The following is a 19868-nucleotide window of genomic DNA, read 5'->3' on the forward strand; positions in this document are numbered from 1 at the left end:
AAACTATTAACAGCTGCTCAGTCCTCTCAGTGATCAGACAGAGCGAGTACTCTGCCCAATCATTAAGAAAGCAATCAGTGAAAGAGGAATTCAGTTGCTGGGGGTAGCGACGGCGAAACGTACGTCGGGGTGCTGTGGTGGTGGTCTGGGGCTTATTTACCGATAGCAAGGTATTTGGTAGTTGTGGTAATACCTGGTTAGGTAGATATTATAACTGTACACTTTGCACAGCCCTATCTTGTATTTAATTATATGGTCACATTTGTATATACTTGGTATTGTATACTATGGATTGACCACCACCATGCTGTTTGTTTTTGTGGATTTTAGTGTTTGTTTTTATTGTCCATTTTGATCCCCCTAATATATATTAATAAAGATTTATATTGTATTAAATTGTGCATATTGACTATACGTTTTTTTTGAGTACGGTTTTGGTCCTGTATACTTATGTTGGTATTCAATGTTTGTTCAGTATAGGGATTAGATACAGTAGAAGTGGCTACGGTTATTGGTATTCATAATAAATAATAGGATAGACCTCATCTTATCCAAAAACATATTCAGCATTTTATTGTAGACTTTCAGCCCCTCCCATATGCACAACCCATTTAAATATAAAATATATAAAGTTACATGTGCTTTGCCTATTACAGCTTTTTTAATGGAATATTAATGGTTAAAAAGTCCTCGGCTAAAATCACGCTTTCCCCTATAAAAACACTTTGCGCCTGAGTTTTAAGAACAGTCACATCCTCATCACCCTCGCTGAGCAGTCCGGGGGGCTTGTACCTCTGACTAAAGTGAGTCAGGACCAGCTTCTTGGCTCCGCACAGATTAGCGAATTCGGCGGCCATCTTTGGCGTGCTGTGGCCGTGGTCCTTGGCTTTCTCCATCTGACTGTCATCTAATGTCGCTTCGTGGATGAGGATGTCGGCATCCTGACAGAGGCCCGCCGCGCCGCATGCTACGACCCCAGAGCAGTCCCCCAGGATGCAGACCTTTCTTCCAGGCACGGGGTCCCCCAACACATCAGACGGAGAGATGGTCTGTCCATTCTCTAGGGTCACAGCTGTACCCAGCTTAAGCTTCCCATATAAAGGGCCAGGCGGAACACCTATGGAAAACAAGAAAGCAACACGGCTTAACGTGGGCTGCCGGAGGACCAGTATAGTGAATGAGTGGCAGGGTATATAGGGGGGAGTGGTTAGTGAGGGTCTCAGCAGTCAGAACCCCACCAATTAAGATGTAACCCCCTATTGCAAGATTATGGAATGACATTAAAACTCTAATTCATAGTTGTATCTCCCATTTACTAAAGCGGAAATAAGTTTTTAAGTATTCATGAGGGTCTTACACCTTTGAACCCCCAATGATCAGCTGTATTTGGCTAACTCCATGTTGAGAGCTGAAAGGAGATGACTCCATTCATTGTCCAATTCCATTAGAGGAACAAGACGAGATCATCAATGGGTTTCCGAGTGTCGGACCACTACCTATCCATCTTCTGCAATGCTTTTCATTATGTTTAGGGTAGGTTGACTAAATAAGATCAATAGAGGTTTAAGTCAAAGGGGCACTCACTCCATCAGCCATCAATAGCGTGCACCCGAAAACCCCTTTAAAGTGGCCTTCGGGATCTTATTTCCTTTCAATCCCCAATTTCTTTCAGCTCATGACATGTGAAGGAAGTGCCTACCCCATACAATCATTGATAATATGTTCCTCTCCAGGATTTCAGCATGATACTAGGGGAGTGATGGCGAACCCTTTAGAGACAGAGTGCCCAAGCTACAACCAAAATCTACTTGTAAGTCGCAAAGTGCCAACATGACAATGTAAGCAGTAACTTATTGATTCCTGCTGTACCACAGGTTTTAATTGTATTGGTGTCCTGAGTTCACCAATACAATAGAAAGATGGAGAAATCTGGATTGTAGCTTCCCTCCAGGGTCCCCTGAAGAGGAAGAATCAGGGGACCAAGAGCAGAAGCTCAAATGACAATCTTTCTCTATCCAGCCCTTCCCGCTCCTTCTGTAGTCCTGGGAGCCTAGGATGTTGCTTTAAAATAGTTCTAAGAATGGTGCGTCCTGGGGTGTTTTGGATCACAGGAGAAAGCCTTAAGTCCCAACCTGGAAAACTATGTAGTGGGGTAAAGGCCTGGGTGCCCACAGAAAGGGCTCCAAGTGCCATAGATTCGCCACCACTGTACTAGGGGAACCTAAATATCAGCAAAGTCACCTTCAAAGTGTAGTGGTCCATCTCTAAACTTACCAAGTTCTCGTAGCTTATTGACGTTGAGCTTTCCCGGCCGTTCCTTCTCAGTGATCACAAACCCAAAGGATGGGATGCGGTGATACAGCTTAAAGGCTTTTACTGTGAACTGCTCATCATCCAGGAGACTGTATGTGCCATCAGAGGGATCAGATACAATCGCCTGCTCTCCTGGGGGTGGTGGGCCGTATTCTGTCCGGTACTTGGAGAAGTCTTTGAACTCTTCTGCCGGGCATTGGTCTTCTGAAGGCAACAATTCATGGACGGTGTATGGGAACATAAGCTGTGAGTGAGACACCTCTAGACTCATGTGGATGAAGCTTCGTAGACCCACCGGACCATAGATGTCTACGTTCTGCTTAGTAGGGGTAGAGCCGCACTGGAGGCTAACCGTACAGAGGAAGCCCGGGAGCCCAAACATGTGATCTCCATGGAGGTGGGTGATGAAGATCTTGGTGATCCTACCTGCAGACCAAACATGAGACTCCTTATAGACACCACATACCAGGCGTTATCATTGTGTTCATAGATTTATAGTTTGCTTGGAAAGCTGGGTGACAGCGTAGGGATCACTCAGGCTCCTGACGGCAAATCTGCCTAGTTTTGTAGCGATACATAAATACATAACTAGACTTACATGTTCTTCAGGTGCTCTGAGCGCTCTGCACTAAACACAGAGGCACATTACAGCTGGCTAAAGCTGCCATAGATACACCAAGTCACATCTAATGTATGTAAACATCCTAAAGTATTAAAATATGAGTAAATTTGTCATTCCGAAGACTGTGGAGCTCTCCCGAGTTTCCTGGAGAAGCCTGAAATTGTTATATAATCTTGCAAGGTGCTGGCCCTGGATGGTGCAGCTGTCGGCCTCAGCAGAGCCGGTGACAGCTGGGGTATCCACACATAATAAAAGGGAGCGGGCAAGCGGCAGCACATGGCGCGGGATGCAGATATTATCTCTGCGCAGCTCACGTTTCACTACCGGGGATTAGAGACGCGATTTAAATAGCAGCCCAATAAATAATTACCCGGGAGCGGAATCTGCACGTGCGATACAATTATAGGTCTGTGGACGGCTATGTATCCACCGAATACATATACAGTTTTTAGCAGCGCTCTAGGAGAAGCTGGAAAAGTTGGGTGACATTCAGCAATGATGTTGGCCCCGACACTTCCAAGAACTTCCTGAACAACTTAGGAGCCTAGGAAAGCTGGGTGACTGTTCTATCGTGTCCATGATGATTGTAGTGGTGGACACTTTTCTTATCTCTGAGAATCTGCACTGTCCAGCACGCTATAAAAGTCTTCTCTACAAAACTTACCTGCCCTGAGGGCGCTCTTCATGAACTGCGTCTGGGTGCCCTCTCCACAATCGAATAGCCAGCACTCCCCTTCTGTCCGGAAAACTGCGGCTGAGGCCCCTCGGCAGGGAGACGGATAGGCAGAGCCTGTCCCCAGGAATGTGACATCCATGGACATGGTGGTGGACAGAGCACTTCACTTCTGGCCAATAAGCAAGCGGGAACCTGCAGGTAACATATAATGGGGGGAAGAGTATTTAGTCAGCCACCAACTACGAGAGACAAAATGTGACAACAGATCCAGAGAATCACATTGTCCAGAGAGTCACATTTTTAAAGAATGAATTTGCAAATTATGGTGTAAAATAAGTATTTGGTCAATAGCAAAAGTTCATCTCAATACTTTGTTATATTCCCTTTGTTGCCAAGGTCAAATGTTTTCTTTAAGTCTTCCCCAGGTAGGTACACGATGCTGCTGGTGCTATGTTGGGCCATTCCTCCATGCAGATCTCCTCTAGAGCAGTGATGTTCTGGGGCTGTCGATGGGCAACACAGACTTTCAACTCCCTCCAAAGGTTTTCTATGGGATGAGATCTCACAAAACATGGTCCCCCATTCATTTTTCATGTACACAGATCAGTCATCCAAATGTTCTCTAGCAAACTTCAGACAGGCCCAGATACGTCCGGGTTTAAGCAGGGGGACACGTCTGGCACCACAGGATCCGAGTCCCTGGTGGTGTAGTGTGTTACTGATCTGAGCCTTTGTTACCTTGGCCTCAGCTTTCTGCATGTAGTCACTAGGTTCCCTGTGTGGTTCTGGGAGTTTTGCACACAGTTCTTGTGATCATTTTGACCCATCGGGGTGAGATCTTTTCTAATTATAGCTCCCACGGGTGATTTCTTCTCACTAAGCTGCTGCATATCGCAGATTGTAAAAAATGCTTTTTGAAAACGGACGCGTTTTTAGTTAAGAAAATTGGTAAAACCTGTAAAAAAACAGCCTAAAAACGCCACTTTTGCCATCACACCTCTGTCGGACTATGCATGTTAAATCTGGCGCACCGTCTGACTGAGCACCGGGATGCCCCCTATAGTGCAGAGTTTGGTCTGTGGGTCAGTGTGCAGCATGTACTAAAAAGAATGTGCAAAGTAAAACAAAGGGGCATTATTATTATTATTATATGGGAGAACTACCAACAGTATCTACCATGTGCATACAGCTCCTATACATCTCCATGGATAAAGACAACACAACAACCGGATCCTGTAGTCATACTCCTCTCCATCCATCCACTACGAGCTGGAGGACTATATTATCTGACTACACTGTAATTGTGTTTAGTCTATCACCATGGAGACACAAAACTGCAAAGGATTTGACACATTTATGTGGGTCACTTAGTTCTCGAATCTACCGGACTTTAAATATGTCTAATTGGGCAAACAAGGGGGCTACGGGTGATTGAATTTTTCAAGTCATCATGGGTACAACGTGATCCCGCTGTTGATGCACGAAGAGGGTCCAGCCAGGATTCAATCCACGCCAGCTCCACCCGCCAGAAAAGTGGTGTACAAGGAATGGTAAATGCTCCACGTACCCTGGTGCCACTAAGAACCTCTTCTAAACGGAGACTGGCAGCACCACCTATACAGGAGGAAACAGGAGGCTCTGGATGGAAGGATTCTGTGCTAGCACTGAGGCTGCATTCACATATGGCGTTTACATTGTGTTCCGAAACGCAATACAACAGCTAAGGAGAGGAGATTTACCCAATTACATTACTGCTAATATTTGCGTCTACAAAATATCACAATGTGTAAACAAAGTAAATGTTAACACCATGTTAAATCATGCGCAAACATTGCTTTTTGTTAATGTAAATGTTAACAGTTATGTAATTAGTCAAATCTACTCCGCTGTTGTATTGTGTTTCAAAACGCACTGTTAACACGGCCCAAATAACTTTGTTGCGAAGTCACGTGACTTATCACATGATCCGTGGCTGCGCTGCCAAGGCAGTGCCAAATGCATATTATAAACCACCTATGGCCTGTGTCCATTCACTGGCAGCAAGCAGAGGTCCTGATAATTGTGAATAATTGACATATACAGTTTATTATAAAGTTGTAGAACTTTAGCTCAATCACATGACCCTCCCCTAAAGCCATGAAGGGTTAAAGGCATGGTCACATGACCCCTGGAATATGCCCTGTGCATGCCCTGGGCTCCCTATAGGCAGAGGTTACTGCCATCTGCAATCCTCAGCCCCTCATTCATTGCCCTCTTCCTACTGTACCTCCTGCTCTGCTGCAGCTCCACCAAGAGTCCTAAGCGGAAGCGGAAGTCAGCCATATTACTACTCTCACCGTCAGAGGAGGACCAAGCGAGTACTACACCCACCGGAAGTCACGCAGAGACAGTCAGCGGGAGCTCAAAGATGGCGAAGAGAGAGCAAAAAGCTTTATAAAGATGTCACAGCGCCACCTGCCGCTTGTTTTCTATCACTGCGCCCCATCTGCACTTCTCATTCTGAATCACTGCGCCCTCTGCTGCTTGTGCTACGTAACTGCGCCCCAGAATTACTCTCTTCCCCCCAGAATTACTAACCTTTCCTACTTTTTTTTCATAGATCTATATAAGTATTTGGTGGAGAAAAACTGGACTTCCTAAAAGGCGTCTTATAATATGCAGCGTAATGTCCTGTGTAGTCGTGTAACTATAGACTCTTCAGCCAATTCAATCCAACAAACACAGCGCATGCGCCGGCGTGATTTCACTTGTTATATATTAATGTCATGTGATGTCTCAAAGGGGGCAGCTAGTTATATCCAAAATCCCTGGTCATGTGATTTCACACAAACGCACGGCTCGTTATATATTCCTGTCATGTGATGTCACACAGGTGCTCGGCTCGTTATATATTCCTGTCATGTGATGTCACACAGGTGCATGGCTCATTATATCCCTGTTATCTGATGTCACACAGGTGCACGGCTCATTATATCCCTGGTCATGTCATGTTATACAGGTTCACAGCTCATATTAACCCCGGTCATGTCATGTCACACAAATGCATGGCTCGTTATATATTCCTGTCATGTGATGTCACACAGGTGCACGGCTCGTTATATCCTTGGTCATGTGATGTATCAAAGGTGCACGGCTTGTTATATCTTTGGTCATATGATGTCACACAGTTGCAAGGCTCGTAACATCAAACAGCTCTGATTAGTCTTTGTAAAGTGATTGGCTTTTTTTCAGGTAGTACGGACTTGCCAGCCACTGGTGAGTCCATATTACCGGCGGCAAAATGACGCCTCTAAAAGGTCCGCAATCTGCCACCTGAGGCGGGGACTTCATTTCATGGCAGATGCGGCCCTGGTCACACTAGTGCACGGCTCATTATATCCCTGGTCATGTGATGTCACACAGGTGCACGGCTCGTTATATCCCTGGTCATGTGATGTCACACAGGTGCACGGCTCGTTATATCCCTGGTCATGTGATGTCACACAGGTGCACGGCTTGTTATATCCCTGGTCATGTGATGTCACACAGGTGCACGGCTCATTATATCCCTGGTCATGTGATGTCACACAGATGCACGGCTCGTTATATCCCTGGTCATGTGATGTCACACAGGTGCACGGCTCGTTATATCCCTGGTCATGTGATGTCACACAGATGCACGGCTCGTTATATCCCTGGTCATGTGATGTCACACAGATGCACGGCTCGTTATATCCCTGGTCATGTAATGTCACACAGATGCACAGCTCATTATATCCCTGGTCATGTGATGTCACACAAATGCACAGCTCATTATATCCCTGGTCATGTGATGACACACAGGTGCACGGCTTGTTATATCCCTGGTCATGTGATGTCACACAGGTGCACGGCTTGTTATATCCCCAGTCATGTGATGTCACACAGATGCACGGCTCATTATAACCCTGGTCATGTGATGTCACACAGGTGCAGATCTTGTTATATACCTGGTCATGTGATGTCACACAGGTGCACGGCTCATTATAACCCTGGTCATGTGTTGTCACACAGGTACACGGCTTGTTATGTCCCTGGTCATATGACATTACACAGGTGCATGGCTCATTATATCCCTGGTCATATGACATTACACAGGTGCACGGCTCATTATAACCCTGGTCATGTGATGTCACACAGGTGCACGGCTTGTTATATCCCTGGTCATATGACATTACACAGGTGCATGGCTCGTTATATAAAACAGCTCTTATTACTCTTTGTGATCCAACGAGCTCTGTACAGTGCAGCTTCCTATAGAAGGACAGCACAGAGCGTCCCCCAACTCCCGGGCTGTGGCCAAAAGAACTTAAAATTTAAAAAAAATTTTTGCTTACCTCCGGCGCTCCTCTTCTCCCCGTGGCTCCAAGTTGTTGTTCTTCCTGTTGCTATGTGGGTCAGCCAGGGGACATTAGTGTGGGGGCCGCGCAGGGGACATTACTGTGGGGCTGTGCAGAAGACATTACTGTGGGGGCCGCGCAGGGGACAGTGTATTTTTGAGGGGGCTCTGCTGTAAACATATAAATGAGGGGAGGCTGCTGTGGACATTTTATTAATGAGGGGAGGCTGCTGTGGACATTTTATTAATGAGGGGAGGCTGCTGTGGACATTTTATTAATGAGGGGAGGCTGCTGTAAACATATAAATGAGGGGAGGCTGCTGTGGACATTTTATTAATGAGGGGAGGCTGCTGGCGATTTCGTTTCCCAGTTTATTTTGTGGTAAAACTAGGTGCCCTGGCTTATACTCAGGTCGGCACTATGGAGGGGGCTACAGTAACGTTATATCCGGTTGGTGCCACACACGCACGCACACATATATATATATTTTAGCATCTAATTTCTACACTACAATTTTATAGTATTTTTATGTGTAAACTCCTTTTTGTCTATTTATTGTATTCATTCATATTTTTCAGTCTCTATTTTTACTTCAATAAGGAAGTCCCAGAACGCGTTGTATCCATTAACCTCTTAGGCTGAGGTGTGCGCCGTTCTCTTCTTATCTCCTTCCTTCGCAATTTATAGGATCTGCTTCAAATCCCTCGCCACACAGCTGCTCTTCTGTTACAGTGTTGCAGACCAGTGAGCACAGCTCCAGGCCGGGGGCAGTGTTCGCTCGGTGTAGATCGTGTGTTTTAAGTAAAATCCACCTTTTTACCGGAAAAACTAAAATAGAAAAATACAGAACACACTGACGTTCCCTCAATAGAGAAATCATATGCAGGTTTTCTGGAGCTCCCCTTTAGATGATCTCTAATATGACAGTGTATTATATGACCAGCAGAGGGCGCTGTGACCCCACTACATAATGAAGAACCCGGAGGCCGCTCGCTGCAATACTGAGCCTTTTATTTTTTGTAAAACTACTAAAAACAAGATCTTCTATCAGATTTACAGAGCGTATAATGTACAGTCTATGTCATGTACAAGAGACACAATTATATCAACAAAATGTACAATATCTTACAAAATCATCTGCAACTCAACTACAGAATGTGTGAGAAGACAGTGGCCGGGGCCCCAGGACGTAACATCTGAGGGGGGCCCTTAAAGGGGAGGTCCAGCACACAGTATACATTGTGTTATATCCAGTGCAGGGCCCTGGGGCGGAGTAGAAAGAACATGTGGGAGGGGCTTTCTCTGTCATGCCTGCCCCTTTAAGCCTTCATACCAGGAGGTGTGTCTGGAGTGCCCCTTTAAGTAAATATGTGAGACAGGGATGTGGGCTGGAACAGGGGGTGCACAGAAACCAAGTGATTGACTCAACAGAATACTTACCCATTTCTCATTGGTTAAAAATCAGAGTATTTAGGTCCCGCCCCTGGGACACCCCAGTCCCAGGAATGCTGCATTTTTGGGTGGAGTTTGTAAAAACCCTGCCCCTTTTAGGGCTAGTACCCTCACACAGTACAAACAATGTAGAATTTGGGGTCCCTATGGACTCCTGAAATGAAGGGGTCACAGTAGTATACATTATGTATACATTATCACCTTCATAATGTTATATAGGACAACTGCTCAAAATGCAATATGGCTTTCTTAAAGTGAAATTCCCCATCATCAATCACCACTAGGAGGAGTTCAGGAGATTACTACATACTGTATAAACAGCCACCACTAGGGGGAGCTCAGGAGATTACTACATACTGTATATACAGCCACCACTAGGAGGAGCTCAGGAGATTACTACATACTGTATATACAGCCACCACTAGGGGGAGCTCAGGAGATTACTACATACTGTATATACACCACCACTAGGAGGAGCTCAGGAGATTACTACATACTGTATATACAGCCACCACTAGGGGGAGCTCAGGAGATTACTACATACTGTATATACAGCCACCACTAGGAGGAGCTCAGGAGATTACTACATACTGTATATACAGCCACCACTAGGGGGAGCTCAGGAGATTACTACATACTGTATATACAGCCACCACTAGGGGGAGCTCAGGAGATTACTACATACTGTATATACACCACCACTAGGGGGAGCTCAGGAGATTACTACATACTGTATATACAGCCACCACTAGGAGGAGTTCAGGAGATTACTACATACTGTATATACAGCCACCACTAGGAGGAGCTCAGGAGATTACTACATACTGTATATACAGCCACCACTAGGGGTAGCTCAGGAGATTACTACATACTGTATATAGGTCACCACTAGGGGGAGCTCAGGAGATTACTACATACTGTATATACAGCCACCACTAGGAGGAGCTCAGGAGATTACTACATACTGTATATACAGCCACCACTAGGGGTAGCTCAGGAGATTACTACATACTGTATATAGGTCACCACTAGGGGGAGCTCAGGAGATTACTACATACTGTATATACAGCCACCACTAGGGGGAGCTCAGGAGATTACTACATACTGTATATAAACCACCACTAGGAGGAGCTCAGGAGATTACTACATACTGTATATACAGCCACCACTAGGGGGAGCTCAGGAGATTACTACATACTGTATATACAGCCACCACTAGGGGGAGCTCAGGAGATTACTACATACTGTATATACAGCCACAATTAGGGGGAGCTCAGGAGATTACTACATACTGTATATACAGCCACCACTAGGGGAGCTCAGGAGATTACTACATACTGTATATACAGCCACCACTAGGGGGAGCTCCAAAAAGTACTGTACACAGATTATACATTGAGCTCATGAGCTCCCCCTAGTGGTGCCTGCAAACATACAGAAGTTTATCATGTAAATCTAAGACTCTGCAGGGGATTTGGAGCTCTGTGTCAGTAAAATAAAACTTCCACTATTACAGAATTCACAACCTGTGAAGTGATTTCCGATGGAGGACGTTCACTTTAAGTGGAGCCGGGGCCGGGCACCTCCCCTACTGTACAGATCGGATCAGAATATCTCCCCCTGTGGAACATTTGCCATAAATAACATCCATTATCCTGATATTCTTTAGAGATTCCTGGACAAGTGGGAGGAGTCACCTATGGATCACCTATAGATAAGGCAGTCATTGTGTCTATCCTAACTTTTTATTATAAAATTCTTTAATATTAACCATATATCATCTCTGTATCAGTGATCTGCAACCCCCGGCGTGTCACATCAGACCCAGAATGCTGGGAGTTGTAGTTCTACAAAGAGCTGGAGTGCGGATCACTGCTCTGTGTGCAAAAAAATAAAAATGTATCTATATATCGGAATATAATTTGACAATATAGAGAGGAAACTGACCCAATATCTGGAGGGTAAGAAAATATCACTCTGTGTATAAATATACATATATCATTGTGTGGCCACAAGATGGCGCCGCTCCTCCGCTGTATCAAGCTAATACTACACACTATAGATGTAGCAGAGCTGAGTTTGTCACTTGGGAGTTTGTCATTTGATTTTCTTTTGATTGGCTATGACCTTGCTCTGTTCTTTTAAAGGGGTTGTCCAAATTTTAGAAATGGTTCACTTTTTCTTAGAACAGGTGATCAATTTGAGATTGATGGGGGTTTGACACCCCCTAACCCCTGCCTGTCGCTTCTCTGACGTGGTCATGGGATTCATAGGCCGATGACGTCACATCCATGCGCCTATTATTATTATTACCAAACCCGACCGCCCCTTTAACTCACATCAAGAGTTGGAAAACAAATTCAGCTCTGCTACATCTGTATATGGTCTCAGTCGCACAGAACAACAACTGGAATGAAATCAAAAGATGAATTTTACAGTCGGGGATATTTAAAGGGGCCGGTGTGTCCTCGATACTGCATCAAGTCAGAAATCTGCATCGTGTGAGTAGATGCGAAGTGTAAGGGTTTAGTTGTAGCAGAGACAAATCTGTCATGTGGCACAACGCGTTGAACCCTGCTACGTCTAAAGGCTCGTAATGCAATGAGGAGATGTAGATGATTCCTGTAGATGGGGGAGAGGGGCTATAAATAAGTGTTATTCAAGTTTCATCCCCAGATGTGCGGACCCCCCCCCCCTCGCTGTATGACACCGCCGTGGATAGTAGCGCAGTTCATCTAGGTCATAGATTCCCTGGAAAGTTCATCCTTAAGTGTCCGCTGCCTGATGTCCCAGGTCTTTACAATGAAGTCATTCCCATGGACACAGCTAGGGGGCGCCCGGTGCCTAGAGGGCTGGGGGTCCGCGTCACACAGCAGTCCTGTGCTTTCTGATTAGTAACTGCACCGGCCCCTCGGGCACGGCTTTGATGATATTCCAGGCGTCGTAGTGCATGAGGCCGATCAGAGCCTTCCCACCGATTGCAATGATTTCATCCCCAGCTTCTATTCTCCCAGCCTGCTCAGCGGCGCCACCTACAAGGAAAAGAGCAACAAAAAGTGATAAATATATCCGGCTTATACAATATGAGTGGTGACGCAGGGTAAAGTATGGGGGGCGGCGGTGCAGCTGTGGTTATTACAGACTTCCTTGGTTATGACATCATGTAGCGGGGGAAGGGTAGTCAGGGACAAGGGCTGGTGGTTTGTATGTAGGTGATGACATTATAATGAGCAATATTGGTGATGTCATTAGCAGATAACATTTTGGATGACATCATGTGACCATGTCGGGTGAAGACATTGGGGAAGATTTACTTACTCCACTAAGATTCACTAAGATCGTGCACCCGAGTTCCTGCATCCGTCGCTTCTGAGCTGAGGTCCGCCGGAGTTCACCTGCTTCTTCCCGGTGCTTGTAAGTGCTGATCTTGCAACACAATTTGCTTTTTAAATATCGCGGTTTGTCCAAATCATTCGGGTTGTCCACGACCCCGATTTTTTTCACGTGCAAGCCGGCGCCGATGCGCCAAAATCCAATCGCGTGTGCCAAAATCCCAGGGCAATTCGGCGCAAAACAGAAATCGTCGGGAAACCCAACGAAAGTACATCCAACGGACCCTTAGTAAATGAGCCCCATTGTATGTGCTGATGTCATAGCTTGGGAATGAGGATGTCATCACATGTGCTGATAGAGTATCTGGGTACTGATGAGGTCATCACCTGGTGCATTGGTAGATGTCAAAGCTGGCGACTGATGAAGTCATCACATCTGCTGATGTAGTAAATAGGGACTGATGATGTCATCTGATGTACAGATATAAAAGTTTGGGCATGTGATGACTTCACACGCGCTGATGTTGTAGCTGGGCACTCGTGATGACACCATGTTTGAGGTCAGATTTGGCAACCAGTGATGACATCACCTGTTCTCATGTCCTAGCTAGGGTCATATGTGCTGACCTCAAGAGGTTGTGGGGTGAACATTGGGTTTGCTCGCAGTAGTGGACAAGGCGCCAATATGCTGAGTGCCAGGACTCGCTGGGCACCTCGGGGCAGGAGGGTGACAATACATCATTGTCCTGGTGCCGTCTGTACTGATGATGTCATCAGGCCCATTGTAGGGTCTCTGTGGTGCTGTATACACCGTACACTGTATCCATATTAGATGGATTCTGTTCCTAATTGTATCCAGGACTGACGTCACCGGGAACAGACGTCTCTAATAATCGCAGAACTTTCCACAAGGATTTAACGAGAAGTCTGCGAGTGACCCCCGAGCTCATAAATCAGCGTGGACCCCCCACCACAGACAGGGCGGCCATTGTGCAATACAGAGGGGGTGAAGGAAATCAGATCCATTGCGGGGGCGCAAAGCTGGAATAACCGGAGGCCTAGTTAAAGGGGTTGTTACATAAAGGGCTGCTGCATGTCAATATTCCTGATCAGATGGAGATGAGCTGCAGCTTGGATGAGCATGCATGTGTCTCAGAGAGTCGGGAGGAATAGCTGTTGGCTGAATGAGTGTTTGGACGATGGGCGTCTATGAGCAGATCATGTATGCCTCATGTACATCCACATCTATGATCCTACTACGGGGTCACACCTAATAATTAGACAACAATAACACAGACGACCTATAACCCGGGCGCTCAGGGAGGTCGGCCTCCGCCCGGGCGGCTCCTCGTCTGTCCTGTAATTTGTACCTGTGACTCTGTATCATTAACCTGTCAGGGGATCAGACATAAAACTCACCTTTAAATATCCTTTTGATGAACAGAGGCCGGTCGCCATAGATAGAAGCCTTCCCTCCGTCCAGGCTGAAGCCCAGCCCCGCCGACGTCTTGTGAAGCTCCACACACAGCGCATCCCGCAGGTCCACGTCTACTGCAACAAAGGACAAGGTGTGATTAGTGTCCTATTGTCCCCGGAGCATGGATCTGCTGCGCCCCCTGTAAAACCGCTTTATAGGATCCCACTAATTATAGGGCAACGACTCGCGCCCCACAAGAACATCGTGCTTCACACTAAAGCAACGCAGATACAATATTACAAATCACCTGTAAAAGTAACAAATTCTAAATCCCCAACATGTGCTGCCATATGGTGCTGTCACAGCGCACGGTAATGTCCCCCAACAGGAATACAGGTACAACTAGAGCAGTGATGCCGAACCTTAGAGACAGAGTGCCCAAAATTCACTTTTATGTGCCAACATGACAATTTAAGCAGTAACCTATTGATCCCTGCTGTATCACAAGTTTCAATCGTTTTGGCGTTCACAAGACACCAATACAATAGAAAGTAGATTTAGAAATATGGATTATAGCTTCCCTCTAGGGTCTCCTGGAGAGGAAGAAACACGGGACCCCGAGCAGGAGCTCCAACGATAATTCATCTCTGCCCAAACCTTCTCGCTCCTCCTGTAGGTCCTGGCAGCCAAGGATGTGTCGCTTTAAAATAGCTCTGAGCATGGCACATCCTGGGCGGTCTTGCACTCCAGGAGGAAGTCTTATATCCGGCCTTGCAAATTCTGTGCTAGGGTAAAGGCCTGGGTGCCCACAGAAAGCGCCCTGAGTGCCACATCTGCACCCGTGCCATAGGTTCGCCACCACTGAACTAGGGAGAATTACCCCATAATACGGCATTAGTATACATATCAGTAATGGGGTGATAACCAAATATAGTGACCAGTCACACATTATATTACTAATCCTGTATTATACTCCAGAGCTGCACTCACTATTCTGCTGCTGCTGCAGTCACTGTGTACAAACATGACATTACTTATCCTGTACTGATCCTGAGTTACATCCTGTATTATACCCCAGAGCTGCACTCACTATTCTGCTGCTGGTGCAGTCACTGTGTACATACATGACATTACTTATCCTGTACTGATCCTGAGTTACATCCAGTATTATACCCCAGAGCTGCACTCACTATTCTGCTGCTGGTGCAGTCACTGTGTACATACATGACATTACTTATCCTGTACTGATCCTGAGTTACATCCTGTATTATACCCCAGAGCTGCACTCACTATTCTGCTGCTGGTGCAGTCACTGTGTACATACATGACATTACTTATCCTGTACTGATCCTGAGTTACATCCTGTATTATACCCCAGAGCTGCACTCACTCAATTTCCCAGAAGCACTTGGCACAGCAGATTTGATCTTGGATGTAGAATGTCCCTCCTGTTAATAATATATGATGATTATACATCATGTTGAGGAGCAGAAGAGGTTTATGGAAAACCAGTGATTTGTCTCCATCGCGGGTTCTGGCTCCGGTTCTATGAGACCAGCGCCGCTCTAACAGCTGCCATCTGTACCTTCAATGGAAACTGAAAGACTCACGCAAGTTTTACATAAGAATGTGCTGATTTATTCTGGAATCTGGAATGAGGCTGCACCTTCCGTATCACGGCTGGAAAACATTAATCCTATACTTATGGATTTTTACTTAAAATTGCGCCCAAATACCATGAGAACGGTGTCAGCACCATAGCAATAATCAAATTGGAGATGTTACCTGTCCACCATGTGTGGTGCCATCACATAACCCACGTCTAGCAGTCTACCATGTCCCACTACCTAAAAGTAGCCCCTGAGAGGCTTTGTATAGGAGGCTACGGCCCTGATCACAATGCTCCTCTCTCCGCAGTATAACGTCTGCTGCTTCTATAGGCAGTGACAGTGACGTCTCAGGCAAACGTCTCCTATACACGTGTCTGCCGCGGTACTGACGAGCGCCATTATACCAACACATATCCTGCAGTCATTTCTACGTGTGTAACTACCAGTCATCGACCTCCTCCTTACACTCCAATGAACATGTCTGAGAACTTACTAAAGACTTCCATCTGTGTAAACATGACAGGACGGGGTCCTAGCACTATGGGGGTCCTGCTGACTCTGAACTATAGGGCGTGTAACACGACTGCACTGTAATGTACAGTAGAAGGGGAAGCTGCCTGATCCTTCCACAATACTAACCCTAAACATAGTCCAAAACTAACAAAAAAAGAAACAGAGGGGAGCGGCCCCCAAAATAACCTCTCGGGGGGTGTCTACATCTGAGTAGTCCCTACACAGAATCAACAAAGGGAAGGGATGTAGATGAAGGCATGAAGGACATTGCAGAATTTCACAGCTCTTACAGTAAAGAACCCGCTACTGAGGAGACTATTCTACAGATTCACAGCTCTTACAGTAAAGAACCAGCTCCTGGGGAGACTATTCTACAGATTCACAGCTCTTACAGTACAGAACCAGCTACTGAGGAGACTATTCCACAGATTCACAGCTCTTACAGTAAAGAACCAGCTACTGAGGAGACTATTCCACAGATTCACAGCTCTTACAGTAAAGAACCAGCTCCTGAGGAGACTATTCTACAGATTCACAGCTCTTACAGTAAAGAACCAGCTACTGAGGAGACTATTCCACAGATTCACAGCTCTTACAGTAAAGAACCAGCTCCTGAGGAGACTATTCTACAGATTCACAGCTCTTACAGTAAAGAACCAACTACTGAGGAGACTATTCTACAGATTCACATCTCTTACAGTAAATAGCCAGCTCCTGGGGAGACTATTCTACAGATTCACAGCTCTTACAGTACAGAACCAGCTACTGAGGAGACTATTCTACAGATTCACAGCTCTTACAGTAAAGAACCAGCTACTGAGGAGACTATTCCACAGATTCACAGCTCTTACAGTACAGAACAAGCTACTGAGGAGACTATTCTACAGATTCACAGCTCTTACAGTAAAGAACCAACTACTGAGGACACTATTCTACAGATTCACAGCTCTTACAGTAAAGAACCAACTACTGAGGAGACTATTCTACAGATTCACGTCTCTTACAGTAAAGAACCAGCTACTGAGGAGACTATTCTACAGATTCACAGCTCTTACAGTAAAGAACTAGCTACTGAGGAGACTATTCCACAGATTCACAGCTCTTACAGTAAAGAACCAGCTACTGAGGAGACTATTCTACAGATTCACATCTCTTACAGTAAAGAACCAGCTACTGGGGAGAATATACTACAGATTCACAGCTCTTACAGTAAAGAACCAGCTACTGAGGAGACTATTCCACAGATTCACAGCTCTTACAGTAAAGAACCAGCTACTGGGGAGAATATACTACAGATTCACAGCTCTTACAGTAAAGAACCAGCTACTGAGGAGACTATTCCACAGATTCACAGCTCTTACAGTAAAAAACCAGCTACTGAGGAGACTATTCTACAGATTCACATCTCTTACAGTAAAGAACCAGCTAAGGGGGAGACTATTCCACAGATTCACAGCTCTTACAGTAAAGAACCAGTGACTGAGGAGACTATTCTACAGATTCACAGCTCTTACAGTAAAGAACCAGCTACTGAGGAGACTATTCCACAGAGTCACAGCTCTTACAGTAAAGAACCAGCTACTGGGGAGACTATTCTACAGATTCACAGCTCTTACAGTAAAGAACCAGTTACTGAGGAGACTATTCTACAGATTCACAGCTCTTACAGTAAAGAACCAGCTACTGAGGAGACTATTCTACAGATTCACAGCTCTTACAGTAAAGAACCAGCTACTGGGGAGACTATTCTACAGATTCACAGCTCTTATAGTAAAGAACCAGCTACTGAGGAGACTATTCTACAGAATCACAACTCTTACAGTAAAGAACCAACTACTGAGGAGACTATTCCACAGATTCACAGCTCTTACAGTAAAGAACTAGCTACTGAGGAGACTATTCCACAGATTCACAGCTCTTACAGTAAAGAACCAGCTCCTGAGGAGACTATTCTACAGATTCACAGCTCTTACAGTAAAGAACCAGCTACTGAGGAGACTATTCTACAGATTCACAGCTCTTACAGTACAGAACCAGCTACTGAGGAGACAATTCTACAGATTCACAGCTCTTACAGTAAAGAACCAGCTACTGAGGAGACTATTCCACAGATTCACAGCTCTTACAGTAAAGAACCGGCTACTGAGGAGACTATTCTACAGATTCACAGCTCTTACAGTACAGAACCAGCTACGGAGGAGACTATTCTACAGAATCACAGCTCTTACAGAAAAGAACCAGATACGGGGGAGACTATTCCACAGATTCATAGCTCTTACAGTAAAGAACCAGCTACTGGGGAGACTATTCCACAAATTCACAGCTCTTACAGTAAAGAACCAGCTACTGAGGAGACTATTCTACAGATTCACAGCTCTTACAGTAAAGAACCAGCTACTGAGGAGACTATTCTACAGAATCACAGCTCTTACAGTAAAGAACCAGCTACTGAGGAGACTATTCTACAGAGTCACAGCTCTTACAGTAAAGAACCAGCTACTGAGGAGACTATTCTACAGAGTCACAGCTCTTACAGTAAAGAACCAGCTACTGAGGAGACAATTCCACAGATTCACAGCTCTTATAGTAAAGAACCAGCTAAGGGGGAGACTATTCCACAGATTCACAGCTCTTACAGTAAAGAACCAGCTACTGAGGAGACTATTCCACAGATTCACAGCTCTTACAGTAAAGAACCAGCTACTGAGGAGACTATTCTCAGATTCACAGCTCTTACAGTAAAGAACCAGCTACTGAGGAGACTATTCTATAGATTCACAGCTCTTACAGTAAAGAACCAGCTACTGAGGAGACTATTCTACAGATTCACAGATCCTACAGTAAAGAACCGGCTACTGAGGAGACTATTCTACAGATTCACAGCTCTTACAGTAAAGAACCAGCAACCGAGCAGACTATTCCACAGATACACAGCTCTTACAGTAAAGAACCAGCTACTGAGGAGACTATTCTACAGATTCACAGCTCTTACAGTAAAGAACCAGCTACTGAGGAGACTATTCTACAGATACACAGCTCTTACAGTAAAGAACCGGCTACTGAGGAGACTATTCTACAGATTCACAGCTCTTACAGTAAAGAACCAGCTACGGGGGAGACTATTCCACAGATTCACAGCTCTTACAGTAAAGAACCAGCTACTGAGGAGACTATTCTACAGATTCACAGCTCTTACAGTAAAGAACCAGCTACTGAGGAGACTACTCCACAGATTCACAGCTCTTACAGTAAAGAACCAGCTACTGAGGAGACTATTCTACAGATTCACAGCTCTTACAGTAAAGAACCAGCTACTGAGGAGACTATTCTACAGATTCACAGCTCTTACAGTAAAGAACCAGCTACTGAGGAGACTATTCTACAGATTCACAGCTCTTACAGTAAAGAACCAGCCAAGGGGGAGACTATTCCACAGATTCACAGCTCTTACAGTAAAGAACCAGCTACTGAGGAGACTATTCTACAGATTCACAGCTCTTACAGTAAAGAACCAGCTACTTAGGAGACTATTCCACAGATTCACAGCTCTTACAGTAAAGAACCTGCTCCTGAGG

At 45.4% G+C, this 19868-nt stretch overlaps 2 protein-coding genes across 10 annotated transcripts in view; both read right to left on the bottom strand.

Annotated features, from left to right (window-relative positions):
• Window positions 1-545: 545 nt before the first annotated feature.
• ELAC1 (elaC ribonuclease Z 1) lies at window positions 546-6022 on the bottom strand. 3 transcript variants are annotated; one of them, XM_072134242.1, is made up of 4 exons: window positions 5982-6022; window positions 3600-3803; window positions 2275-2739; window positions 546-1117 (listed from the first exon to the last, which is right to left on the bottom strand). In XM_072134242.1, exons 2-4 carry the CDS (start codon window positions 3754-3756, stop codon window positions 651-653), a joined length of 1089 nt encoding a protein of 362 aa, XP_071990343.1. In that variant the 5' UTR covers window positions 3757-3803; window positions 5982-6022; the 3' UTR covers window positions 546-650. The 3 variants fall into 3 exon arrangements, with proteins under 3 accessions (XP_071990343.1, XP_071990334.1, XP_071990327.1); XM_072134233.1 differs by having other exon boundaries at window positions 5948-6008; XM_072134226.1 differs by having other exon boundaries at window positions 5878-6007.
• A 2941-nt stretch (window positions 6023-8963) lies between these two features.
• The window catches only part of PDZD2 (PDZ domain containing 2), a 243302-nt gene continuing 232397 nt past the window's right edge, over window positions 8964-19868 (bottom strand). For 6 of the 7 annotated variants that reach the window (XM_072134274.1, XM_072134263.1, XM_072134254.1 and 3 more), the window contains 2 exons: window positions 14173-14304; window positions 8964-12453 (listed from right to left, as the gene is read on the bottom strand). In XM_072134274.1, the coding sequence (XP_071990375.1) occupies window positions 12287-12453; window positions 14173-14304 (299 nt within the window). In that variant the 3' untranslated portion in view covers window positions 8964-12286. The remainder of the gene's footprint in view (window positions 12454-14172; window positions 14305-19868) is intronic. The other variant, XM_072134271.1, reaches the window with a different exon arrangement.

This window comes from Engystomops pustulosus, chromosome 1 (assembly GCF_040894005.1).
Source record: "Engystomops pustulosus chromosome 1, aEngPut4.maternal, whole genome shotgun sequence".
NCBI classification, from domain to species: Eukaryota; Metazoa; Chordata; class Amphibia; order Anura; family Leptodactylidae; genus Engystomops; species Engystomops pustulosus.

Coding starts and splice junctions, on each gene's coding strand:
- ELAC1 (XM_072134242.1), bottom strand. CDS start 3,756: ATGTCCATGGATGTCACATTCCTGGGGACAGGCTCTGCCTATCCGTCT. Junction 2,740..3,599: donor GAAGAGCGCCCTCAGGGCAG/GTAAGTTTTGTA, acceptor TTTGGTCTGCAG/GTAGGATCACCAAGATCTTC. Junction 1,118..2,274: donor CAATAAGCTACGAGAACTTG/GTAAGTTTAGAG, acceptor TGTTTTCCATAG/GTGTTCCGCCTGGCCCTTTA.